This window comes from Accipiter gentilis, chromosome 3 (genome assembly GCF_929443795.1).
Source record: "Accipiter gentilis chromosome 3, bAccGen1.1, whole genome shotgun sequence".
Taxonomy (NCBI): Eukaryota; Metazoa; Chordata; class Aves; order Accipitriformes; family Accipitridae; genus Astur; species Astur gentilis.
Window position 1 is genome coordinate 12250779 of NC_064882.1, and position 13414 is coordinate 12264192.

At 38.6% G+C, this 13414-nt stretch overlaps 1 protein-coding gene across 3 annotated transcripts; it reads right to left on the reverse strand.

The window, feature by feature from the left end:
- Positions 1 to 90: 90 nt before the first annotated feature.
- CENPU (centromere protein U) lies at positions 91 to 13400 on the reverse strand. 3 transcript variants are annotated; one of them, XM_049797030.1, is made up of 11 exons: positions 12771 to 13400; positions 11065 to 11182; positions 9488 to 9593; positions 8524 to 8614; positions 7348 to 7420; positions 6147 to 6264; positions 5090 to 5168; positions 4066 to 4113; positions 2660 to 2721; positions 1230 to 1386; positions 91 to 502 (listed from the first exon to the last, which is right to left on the reverse strand). In XM_049797030.1, exons 1-11 carry the CDS (start codon positions 12819 to 12821, stop codon positions 365 to 367), a joined length of 1041 nt encoding a protein of 346 aa, XP_049652987.1. In that variant the 5' UTR covers positions 12822 to 13400; the 3' UTR covers positions 91 to 364. The 3 variants fall into 3 exon arrangements, with proteins under 3 accessions (XP_049652987.1, XP_049652996.1, XP_049652982.1); XM_049797039.1 differs by having other exon boundaries at positions 7348 to 7393; positions 9476 to 9593; XM_049797025.1 differs by having other exon boundaries at positions 9476 to 9593.
- Positions 13401 to 13414: the final 14 nt, after the last annotated feature.

A 13414-nucleotide genomic window follows, 5' to 3' on the forward strand; every position in this document is an offset into this window, starting at 1 on the left:
TATTTATTTATTTCAAATACAAATTTAATAAAAAGCTTTGTCTATCAATAGTTCAACCAAAGTCTATGTATTCTCTTTTAAAAGTATATAGTGCTTATTAGTTTAACAGCCTAAGATTAAAACCCAACACCGTTAACAGAGCACAGAAGTTTTACTACTTTAACTGGAATTGCTATGTCATTAATTTCACTGACATTCTGAATAAGTTCTCACACAGACGATTTGACAATAGAAAGATACAATCTCTAAGTCACTGACAACTTTCAAACATTGAAACAAAATAGAGCAACAATGATAAAACAAGCTTTAAGCGCTGACCATTCTAATTGTTCCTAACAAATGTCAAAAAGCCTGTTAAAAACACTTAATATTTCTCTGATAACTTCTCTCTTTGTACAGCCAGAGCCTCTTCCAGTTTCTTATTAATATTCTGGAAGTGTCTTTCTGCTCCTAGAATTCTCCGTGACTCCACCAGAAGAGCAGGGAGGCTGGAAGTTCCATACTGTTGTTAAAGAAATAAAATTACAAGGCAACATTTTTAACTCTTGGAAAAATCACTTACTTACTTACATATCTGTATTTATTTTTGCTCTATCTGAAATGGTGCAACGTGATTTTTAAAAGCGAAGAACAGCCAACATTAGAGAGTCTTCTGAAATGGTAGGATTTCCCTTACACATGGCAGGCATGGAGCACTGTCAACAGAAAATACTACACTGGGTCATGAGCCATGGTGAAAGGGGAAGGAGTTCTATGACTACATGAGAAGTTACTCTGGTCGTGAAATACAAGCACTGTTCTTAGCATTAAATACCTTAAAGAACAGACATGTAAGTACCAGAGCTTCCCCTACCTTTGAACAATGACAACAAAAGAAATTGATTACTTGTTTCTCACTGTCAAACTTTCTTCAATTTCTATAAAAAAATGTTAGACCTGAGGACAACTGTTAGGCTTCTATGTCATTTGAATTCCTGGACATAGTCAGCAAGGTAGCAGAATCCTCTCTGAAATACTTTATTTTCCAACATGAAACCAAAAAAATGAGTGAGATACTACAGTACAGTTACAGCAATGATTCTCAAGTTGCTCCCACAAAGACAATTAACAAAATACTGCTATTTAGTATAAGTTAAACATTAACAGAAATGCCCATCAGTCCAGGAAAGAAAGAAGGGCAGGGGGCCGATCCAGAACAGTTCAGAAACACATGCAAAATATATACTTACTACCAATGTTTCTTTTGGGTTTTCTTCTCTATAATCCATACAGTCTTGCTGTAGCTGCTTTAAATCAGTAAGTAATTCAGTTGCTTGCCTCAAGGAAGATTTCCTTTCCTGTATCTCAGCATATTCTTTTTGTAGTTGTATCAGTTGTGGTTCAGCTCTGAAAAAGATCAAGGCTTTGATGACTGTAACTGCATATTTATTTCATAAGTAACTATGAACATATTTCCTCTGAAGAAGACTTAAGGGAAAGGTTGGTCAGAAATACAAAACATAGATTAGTATAACATACTGTTTAATTAGAACAACCAGCTTATTATTTAAACAGGAGCATGGGTCCAAATCCACAAAAAAAAACCCAAACTTTTTTCCACATCTCTCTTTTGAGTCTGACAATATGGCCACTCTCTCTTAAGTACCTAAGTTTTTCAAGGGAAGTTTAAGTACTTGGTATTCCGCTTCTGCACAGACCTGCTTGCAGGGTGAGGTGTTCAGTGCTTATGCTGAGCATACTCAGGATCTACAATGCTTCTGCCTAAGTAAACTGGAGGGCTCAATCCATTAAAATAGCACTCCAAAAACTGAACACCAACAGCCATTTTCATTTAACAGTGTTGCAGCAAAAAAGCTTTCTTAAGATGATCAAAGGACTAAAACACAACAAATAAAAAATGTGAAGACAGCTTTCAATCTGTGAGGGGGTTCAAACCTGTATTGAGGGATGCTTTTGATTAGTTCTTTGAGTGAAGTTCATCCATAGTACTGCAAAGAAAATAAGACTCATGGCCACAGAGAAAGGGCTTCTAATCTGCCTTTGTGGATCCGAGCCCATGGTTCCCTACAGTGTTAACTTACAGCATGTATGTTATATGCAGCTTCAGTATAAAGCCTGTCACTAGTAACCAAGTGGATTTGGGGAAGTCTAATGGTTCTTCCAAAGAACATAATTTCTGTGTTGTGTAGCTAAATGATACCTAAGATTAATGCCAAGTTAGGGAAGGGGAACTGTGGCCACATGAGATGGAAGCAAACCATGTACTCAGAGGCATCCCTGCCAAATTGCAGAGGTAGAGATACATTCTCCCACCTCAAAACCAAAAAAGGCCTCTCTATTACCTCTGTAAATTTACGATTCATTGCCTTTGCAATTCCAATTGTAACATTAGTGTTTTTCTTATGAACATATGGTCTGAAATACCACCCCAGTAACTAGTTAGCTAAGAGAACTTGCAAGAATGTCTACATAGGCAACTGAAATATGAAAAGGAGAGGTTATCCTGAGCTTTTGTAAAAACAGAAGGCAATACAGAACAGAAGTAGAGTTTCATCAAAATAAAATGAATGAACAAAAAAAGTTATTTTCACTTCTGAGTTTCAAAATACCAGGCTCCTTACATTCTTCAGGCTATTATTGTGCATCATTAGAAACATACCCAATCAGCTCTTCTCTGAGTTGCAACAGTTGCTGCCTTTTCTTTTTGATGTCTGTTATTACCTGAAACAAATAGTGAGGAAAGTCTTTGAAATGGTTTCTGTAACTTCAAAGGCTTTTTTAGTTTGAGCTTTTATGCTTCTGATTCTGGGCGTGGAAGATTCCAAGACACCAGACTTTATAAACTGCTATATTTTACATTTTTATTTTGAACACTTTAACGCTCTTTAAAATGTCAAACTCTCATCTCCATCCAAAATTTCTCTTAAGGAATACTGGATTTACAAGCATACAAAAGGAGTTTATGACATTTTGAACTCAAACATGACCAACTCTAGCAGGTTTTTGTTTGTTTTAAAAATGCAGACTAATACGAATGTATGTTCAGTATGATTGCCGGAACTAAGCATAATTAAGCTTTCTTTAATACAACATCCAATTAAAAAAAACCCAAACTCATAATAAATTTAAATTCAGCAACTACAAATCTGATTTTAAACAAAAGTGTAAGAGGCAAAATAAGGATAACTGAGTGGCTGTGAATGCTAGATGTGTATTAAAATTTTCATTTTACATGCAGAGTAACTTACCATATCACCTCAAATTAACAAGACTTTAGCACATTAATTGCTACCTCCCAGAATAAGCTTTCTGTTGACTTTACTTGTTAAAAGCTATTTTGTCATCAAAAAAGTTTGCGGAATATGTTCATCTGGGCAGAAAGCCTCTGGCAGACAGTGCCTAACCAGCTCTTAAATATCTGTACTGTAGGGCATTCACCTCTCTCCTGATGAAACCACTGCAGTGTTTTTCTGCTCTTACACTAGTTCCTCCTCCTGTTGACATTGCCCTGTTGCATTTTCAGTCAATTACTACTCACTCTGAATGAAGAGAGGAACTGCCTTCCTCTGAACAAAAGTTTTGCATATAGTTAGGGAATGCAGCTCCCTCAGACTTCTGTCCTTTAAACTAAGCAATCCAATTCTATCCTCACAGGTCACCATCTTTGCCGCTCTCCTAGATTCCATTTCATCTATGTTTCTTGAAGGTTAGCTCTCGATACTTAATTGGCTCTCCAGAGGCCTCACCAGTGCTCATTTAAAACAAACAAACAAACAAACAAACAAAAAGTAATTCACATGCATAGATACCTACACATCCTAATGTGCATTCCTGGTTGTTTTTTTTATACCAGTATAGCAGTATATGTATGGAGTTTGCGATCCATCATGTTTACTCAGATGTTTTCCAGAAAACATCTGGTAGTTCCCTACCCTCTATTTGTGCTGTTGATTCTGTAACACAGTACACTTTTTTGTGAATTGTTTTATTTCTTCTAGTCAACTTCTTGAAATTTCAATGCCCACCTCTGTATGCCGTACAATCTAGTGATATATATGTATTTACCTTAGCATTTTTTTTCTTCATATTCTTTAATTCCTGGACTTCCACTATCTACAGAGGAAAAGAAGAATTACAGATTGACTATGATTCTTGATTTCACGTCTATCCCCCTAAAAACATGGTTGCAAGAATTACTTTGGAATAACATAAAAAGCTATTTAAAAAAACCCAGCAACACTGGTTCAAAGGAAGATTACAAGTGTATCAGTTGCATATCAATTCTTTCCTCATACCAGAGGAAGACGGTTGCACAAAATTAGTTATCTTGCATCAGTTAGGGCAAGTAATACTCCTTGTACCAATTAGGGTAATACTACCTAGCTTAATTTTTCTGTAACTTTATATAAAATGTATAGATCTAGTCATTTTAAAACTTGCTCATTCTAATGAATCAATTAGAACTATAGTTTTAGTACTTATCCATTGTACTTATCACAACTCCTACAAAGTTCTGAGTTTATTTCACTTATTGTAATTAGTGAGAAGAAATATTAGTCTTCCAAGCTAATAAGCTTTTTACAGTTAGGTTCAAACTGTTAATTAAAAAAGGATGATTTTCCCTGAACTATGTTAGAGGCCTTAGTCAAGCCTCTACACAAGAGTCACTGTGACACAGTATAAAGATTAAACCATCCACCTTTTAAAACTCTAGTCCATGAGCTTTTAAAACAGTTTGACGTAACTGCTCATTCAAATTATGCAGCTCTCCAGTTTTACCACATAATGCTTTAGATATGACAAACACTTCAGGATTATTAGATGCTTCCCTATTCTCAAGAGCTGACAATTTTGCAACATACTTGTATGACAGCAGTGTTGTGTCTAAAGGCAATTCCCATGAAAGCCAGCACAGAGGCAGCTTTTATCCTGACAAGATATTTTTATCCTGACAAGAGATTAGAAAATTTGAAGTATCATAAAATAAATATGTAAAGGACAATATAAAACCACAGGCATTTGGACTGCAATGTAATATGCAGCTCTATAATCATTCCCACAAAATCGATTTTATTTATGGTGTACTTACAAGATCGGTGATTTGTTCCTTGAAAGCAGAACAGAAGACATTGATAGCTTCTCTACAAATGTTCGATTCTATGCTTTGCCTGAAGAAGTCAGAGGGACAAAACACAGCTCATTTGGTTTAGTGTCACGGTTTAACCCCAGCCAGCAACTAAGCACCACGCAGCCGCTCACTCACTCCCCCCCCATCCACTGGGATGGGGGAGAAAATTGGGAAAAGAAGTAAAACTCCTGGGTTGAGATAAGAACGGTTTAATAGAACAGAAAAGAAGAAACTAATAATGATAACACTAATAAAATGACAACAGTAGTAATAAAAGGATTGGAATGTACAAATGATGCGCAGGGCAATTGCTCACTACCTGCCAACCGACACCCAGCTAGTCCCCGAGCGGTGATTCCCCGCCCCCACTCCTCAGTTCCTAAACTAGACGTGACGTCCCATGGTATGGAATACACCGTTGGCCATTTTGGGTCAGCTGCCATGGCTGTGTCCTGTGCCAACTTCTTGTGCCCCTCCAGCTTTCTTGTTGGCTGGGCATGAGAAGCTGAAAAATCCTTGACATTAGTCTAAACACTACTGAGCAACAACTGAAAACATCAGTGTTATCAACATTCTTCACATGCTGAACTCAAAACATAGCACTGTACCAGCTACTAGGAAGACAGTTAACTCTATCCCAGCTGAAACTAGGACATTTAGTAAAGGAGAAATCTCATCCAAAAACATTCCTTTGAGTAATGAATAAAACCCAATGTTAAGCAGCTAAGTAGCACAGGCAACTGCAGATCTTTCACATACTAGCAATAGCTTAATTGTTACATTGAAAAACATCAGCAGAGATGTGTTGTTCTTATGTTTGGAAAAATACCAAATCCCTGGAGACCACCTCAAGATCACGCATTAAAAAACTATTTGTTATCACAGAAACCCAATAATTATTAAAATAACATCAGACCATGCAATACTGCATTCCCTAAAGGGCAGCCCATTAGCAAAAACGCAGGTAATTTGTTTTTAAAACTTCGATATTTCAGCCATAGGAAAGCAGAATATTTACCTGTAATTTGTTGCTATTTTATCAAATCCAGCCAGAACAACATCCAGTTCTGTAATATCTCTAGGAGATCTCTTCAGCTCTTTGGGACACCAAACCTGTACAGAACATGGGCTATCCACTGAAACAACAGAATAAAGATAAGCATTGCAGAATTCAGGTAAACGTTCTAAAATAATAGAGAAGTCATTGTGCCCGCTGTTAAAACAACCATCTAAAAGTTATGAATGCTTTAATATGAAACTTGAGAAGAGGGATATATGAATTCTTTCATCTGTCTTTGGCTGAGCAACTACGATACATTTATCTGGGAACACTTTAGAATTTGGATGATCAATCACATACAACTTCTTACTCTTCATCATTTCAAGCAAGTCCAGGAGCATGTTAGTGCACTAACTGGTAAACTACACAGTCTACTGTAGATGTAGCTGTTTGTGCTGTAAAAACTATTAGCCTGAGTTTGGGCAACCTGCATTAGTCAAAGAATCATGAGTTGTTATATTTGTATACATTTTGTATTAATACCAAATATTTGGTATTAAAATTTCTTCAAAAGAAAACTATACACAAATATGTTTCTTTAAACTTTGTAACAGTATTATTAACTAATTCCACAAAAAGTTAACCCATGTTTCTTCACACACTCCCAAATGTAAATCTAGTACTTTAATGTGACGGGGTACCATTCAAAGGAAGCAAGATGACACCCGAGAAACAGTTTCTCTCTACCAAAAAACGCTGCTGTCTTGAAGCTCCCTATCTCAAAGGTCTTTATACTAACAGCTGTGCCTATGCCATAAGTCAGGGGCACTCCAAGTTTGGCCCCACAGCTGATGCTCCAGGCTTCCAGACCAAGGGATGTACTGAAGTGTCTCACAGCTCTGTATCCATGGATCCAGGCTTCCCTCCAAAGTGAACCAGGCTGCGTGCAAGGGATAATGCACACTTATGCTTTACCCTTCCAGGGGAGTAATAGGCAAGCCCAGGGGTGGAAACCACGGGGATCAGAGCTCTGCGGCACACCAGCCCCTCAATCTAACCATTGCTAATGAGCATCTCTATACCAAAGCTGAAACTAAAACCTTCCATTTCTAGAAGTAGTATGTTGTTACATACCAGAAACGAAAACTACCAAGTTATGGAAAAGCACGCATCTTCAATGAGGAAAAGCTACATGGGATTTTCGAAAAGTCTACTTTACCAGAAGGATCTGATGTGTTCTCCTCTGAAGGCCGCTTATTCTTCACCTGGAATCGAGCAGTATTCAGAGCCTTCTGTGATATAAAAAGCAGATTAACTTCAAAAAAAATCCTTAGGTTTACTCATTTAAAATTCTGAGAGGTGGCAATTAGGCAGAATGCAGGAAAGCATTTCCTGACTGAAATGTCAGTATCATTTACTTAGGCCTACTTCACCAGAATCACAGCACAGCGATCACGCTGCTGAGGGACAGCAGCTGCCTGACCGCACTGACCAACAGACATGTCAGCCACTGGCCATGCAGCAGGAGTAGAACTATTTTAAGGGGCATACAGACCCTCAGTTCAGCATAGTCATTGCCCAGTATTAACACTTCTCTGATCAGCAGCGCCTGCTCACCTTCCTTTTCACCCACGTTCTGTGCCAATTCTTTCTCTACTTTGACTAGTTTGTGACACCAACAGCACTTTTACAAGAGTGCTGCATACATGCAGTTTGCTGATGAAAGACGTAACACTCTGTACTGCATTTTATGCCACTTTCAACAATTCCAATAAATTTCAATACGTAAAAAACTTTTATGCAAACTACTGCATAGCTTCTTTTGTCATAGGCCTACTTTCTCAAGTCTGCAGATAGTTAACTTCCTCTGTATGCCTGGAAGCTACGTAGGCTAAAAGCATTTTACACTAATTGTGGTCTCAGTGTGGAGAAACACTCATTCAAAACCAAGTGGGTTTTGCTCAATTCTAATATATATTCAAAATTAACTTCACCAATAAAAACTCAATTCTCTCATAAATATGTTCTACTTCAGTACTGAACAAGTACAGAAGATTTATATTCCATTTAGTATGCCATTCTTTAAGAACATATATTCCAAGGATATGAGGAAGATATTTGAAAAAAGAAAAGAACATATTCCCAAATGAGCAAGAGAATGGGCCACAGGATCCAGGAACACCTGGCTGTTGTATTCCCCGTTGACATGATGACTACAGCTTTAACCATTTCACAGGAATACTCTGAGGATTAATGACTTCAGATACAATTAAGTACTAAGGCCACACTAAAAAACAAATGAAAGGTCTTCCTCTCCCTCTCCTCTAATGCAGACATGGCATGAAGTAAGTTAAAATTAAATTGACTGATAATACTCAGGCAACATTTTCTGTACCACATTCTCCTTAAGGGGTTCATCTTCAGGATCAGCTGTGTTGGATTTCTGAACATCACCACCAAACATTTTTGAGCGACGCGGTTTTTTACTAGGAAAAGAAAAAATATCCACACGTAAACTCACTACACATTGAGAAAGAATGATCTTCAACCATATACACAACAAAATCTTGTGTTTTGGGGAATATTTTGTACTGCTGTGTCATTTAGTTTGTGTTTCCTAAATAGACTACATAAAAAGTTGCAAATGGTATATAAAGGGAACAGAATCTTTATCCCTCAACAGCAAGCCTCACAACAATTTAGAAGTCCATTACTAACTGACCACCAGGATAGCCATGCTGTATTGAGCAGAAACTTCGAAACAGACACAAAATTATTATTGAGGATATTTTAGCAGGAATGGAGAAGGCTTTCTTGGTGGGCGGCAGGGTTGGAAACAAAAATAAAAAACAACAAAAAACCCCCCCATACTCTCATACAAGCCCTATTATTGTCTTACTATTTTATTCAACTAAGAACTATTTCAGATTTAAACCAAATTTAACAAATGAGAAGCATACTAAAATTTGCATTAAAAGATTTAAAAAATAATTTTATTTTTTACATATAATCTAACTGGCTTCTACCTATTTTTCAAATTTTCCACCTTTTAACTTTAGACACCAGCATTTAGAGAACTAATTAAAACCTCACAGAGATATTTTAAAATCCTTTAATATAAAAAAAATACAGCAAGTCCTTAAATCCATGTACTACTCACAGAAGGGAGACTCTATTTATTCTCCCATTCCTTTTCTACATTCCTCAACCTTACTCTTTTGGTTTCTCATCTGGGAAATTTTAAGTTAAAGCATCTGTTTAATAAGTGACTAGGGAAACCTGACAAACAGAACATTTTTCCCATTTAATCTAAAAATCTAAAGATTAAATTAAATGCTGGCAATTACTTTTTTCCAGACCTTCCTTCTGTATTTTTCCGTTGCAGTGCTGAAACATGACGAAGTGACTTGTCTTGTGAACGTTCCTCTCCATAAGCATCCACAGCAGTACTGTGCAAAGGGTGATCTAAAAAGAACAGAAAATAAGCTGTATGAAAATTGTTCCCATCTGTTCAGGCAAAGAGCGTGGACATGCTAGCAGTGCCTGCCATTAAACCTTTAGTTAGAGCATTTGTGGTTTGCTCACTAATACAAAGGAAGTTTTGTTAAAAGTATTATTTGAGGATTAGGAAAAATATATATGTAGTGAAAAGCTTCATAGTTTCTATGCTCATCCACCTGCTATTTCTTTACAAACCAAAACCAAAGGTGCAGGAAAGCTCAGCATGTACGTATGGCATATAGCAAGCAAAACATTTTGTACAGTTTATGTAAAGTCTCTCTCTGCTATGGCATACATCAATCTTCTATACATTTAACAACTACTTTCTAAATTTTATCTTTTCTTTTTTTTTTATACAGATTTTTAGCTGCTTTATTGGATGCTATGAGGCAGTTACAACTGCTACAGAATGTTTGTAAATGTAGAATTCTTTAAGGTAGCTACCAAACCAAATAGAACTCTGAGAACTTTACGGTTTTAGTATGCCTTCCATAGTATAGATTTCTTTTTTCAAGCACACTGCCAGAAAAATTTAGTGTTAAGCTTACATTAGTGTTAGTGGGCATCCTTTTTACAGTTTTAATACATACCACAGAACTGAGGAAAAGAAGAGCTTTTAATTTTCCAGCCTTTCCCGTATGACAACCTTTTGCTATATTGTTCTTTATAGCTCATTTTCAATGCTTTTTCTAGTAGTTACATGTATATTTCCACAATTTTCTTAGATTAGTTACTATTATAGGTGAGAAAAAGCCCTTAGCATTTTCTCTACAACTTCTAATTACACAGTTTTTCAAATATTTTTCTTACTGGCATTGACATATAAGAGCTACATATATTTAATAACAGAGGACTTCACACAGGGGCACCTATTCAGTCTAAATTGATTCTCTTCCAGTACACTGAGAGACCTCATTACACAAGTCCCATACAGAGCATGAAAGTGGCTTTAATGCCTCACCAAAATTAGTATGTTTTTGTGATGTTACTTTTTTAAAGTAACATCTGAAAGTGGCAGAACAACATCCCTGTGAATGTCTAAGTTTGCTACCATGAATGCTCTTACAATAGCAAAAATTTCACTTCGTAATTTGTGACTTAATAGAGAATAACTTACGATATTGAACTTTCATTTTAAAATGTAAATTCTTACACAACTGCAATGTTATATTGTGTGAAATTCTACCATTCAGACTATAAAAGTTGAATAGCCAGTATTTTTCCATTAACTTCTACTTGCACATATTACAACATTATTCTCGTTACTTCCTAAATGACAGAAAATAACACCGCTCTCAAAAAAACCTGTCTCTCCTGCTCCTAACTTTCTCTGGCAAAGAAACAATACCTTTTCCTAGGTAAGCATTGGACTATTTTGCCCATATGGTTTGTTCATGAAAATCACTCATTAAATGACATTCCAGTTAATACTAACCAAATGAATCGTCAAGCTCCTCAAGCTGACTTGCTTCCGCTACCTTCAATATCCTTGAGACATCCGGTTCCTCAAGTGGAAGTAATTTGCAATGAGAACGGGACTTGGCTGTGTGTTCCTGGATGGGTATGAAATTAATAGCTAGTTCATCCAGCTCTTTGAGTGTAAAACAGATCAAATATGGCAATGACTTTCAAGAACGTTTGACTAGAAATACATTTAACCAGGATCATATTGACTACTGAGCTATGATACGAAGTATTTGAAGCATGCGTTTTTTTCTTCATGCTATGGGTATTTTCCCCTAAGAGAAGCGATAGCATAAACCCGATACATTCTGCTATTTGATACTGTACTGTAGTGTGAGCTTTGTCTTATTTCATAAAGTGTATAGGCTTAGAAATCTTAGAAAAGTCTAATATCTGGTTTCTATGATCTGTGGCCTTTTCAGGCATTAAAATATTTCTTCTTTCATCTCTATATTACATAAATTTCCATCCTTGTCCAATGTAATTATTTTCATTTTAAACAACTGAAAAGCTGTAGTGTAACTCCTTATAAAAAGAGGAATTTATAAACCAAATATTACACAAACACTTCTGTAAAGCAGAAGGGTAGAGGAGAATGGCACTAGTTTGTGAAATATCTGTAAACATGTCATTCACGCCATAAGTGTGGGAGTGAATTTGCTCACTAATTTATGTGTGTGCATGGAGAGGGAATTATAAGGAGAAGACACTGACTTCCTGAGCTTTTAATTTTACCAGCACTTAGCAGTGCCTCAAGTTTTGTTATGGTACAAAATATAGACACATCAACGATTTCCCCTTCAAGCTATTCTCTTTAATTTTACAAAACTATTTTCAAACTTTTGCCTGTTTGAAAGTCAATAGCCCATCTTGCCTGATGATGTACTTGTCCTGGTTTCAGCTGGGATGGAGTTAACTATCTTCCTAGTAGCTGGTACAGTGCTATGTTTTGAGTTCAGTATGAGATGAATGTTGATAACACACTGATGTTTTCAGCTGTTGCTAAGTGATGTTTAGTCTCAAATCAAGGAGTTTTTAGCTTCTCATGCCCAGCCAGCGAGAAGGCTGGAGGGGCACAAGAAGTTGGCACAGGACACAGCCAGGGCAGCTGACTCGAACTGGCCAAAGGGGTATGCCATACCATTTGATGTCACATCTAGTATATAGACTGGGGGGGGAGTGGGGGTGGGGGGATCACCACTCAGGGACTAACTGGGTGTTGGTCAGCGGGTGGTGAGCAATTGCTTTGTGCATCACTGGTATGTTCCAATCCTTTTATTAGTGCTATTGTCGTTTTATTAGTGTTATCATTATTAGTTTCTTCTTTTCTGTTCTATTAAACCGTTCTTATCCCAACCCACGAGTTTTACTTTTTTTTCCCCGATTCTCTGCCCCATCCCACTGGGTGGGGGGGGAGCGAGTGAGCGGCTGTGTAGTGCTTAGTTGCTGGCTGGGGTTAAACCACGACACTCGTAAAAGAAAGAAAGAAAAAAAGAAGAAAAAACGAAAAAAAGAAACACTTTCACACCCCAAACCTGCACCAGCAGGGACTGCACAGCACAGTTCCCAGCAAAGCCATCCCCCCCGCCCCCGCCGTTAACACCTGGGCATCGGCCTCCAGAGCCAATACCGCAAAAGCACGGTCAAGCGACACAACGTTGTAATCCTGTAACTCACCTTTAATTTATTTCCGGAATGGTTTCTCTTCATTTTCTTCTTTGAGGACATTCCACCGTTCAGTACGTGCTGCTAAACACACAGCTTGAGGATTAAGCTACTGACAGGCCGTCCCCGACGCAAATCCCCTCTCCCTGTGCCCACACCCGGGAGAGGGCAGGAAACCGTCGTTCCTTCAGCGCGCGACGCCTTAGCCCGCGGTAGGAGCAGTAACACTCGCTGCGTGACACCAGCCCGACGCCTGGCGCAGCACGCGAAAGTCAGCAACACGACATAAGTATCAAAAACATCAAGCTAGGCCGGGCACGACGCCATTTAGGCCGTTACTTTTACCAGGAGCCCAAGGGCGGCCCGGCCCGGCCCGCCGCCTCCGGGAGGGGAGGAGAGAAGGCGGCCGGCGGCCCCCGCCGCCCTCCCTGCCCTGCCCCGGCCCGGCCCGGCGCCGGGTCCCGGCGGACACCGGCTCCCCTCGGCCCGAGCCCCCCCGGGGACCCACCCGCCGGCAGCCGCACCGCCTTCCTGCCGCGATTCAAACCGGCCGCCCGGCAGGCGGGAAGGGGAGGCGCGACGAGCCGGCGCAGCCCCGGAAGAGGAACCGTCAGGGCGGCGGAGGGCCCGCGGCCGCCGCCACAAGCCCCCGCCAG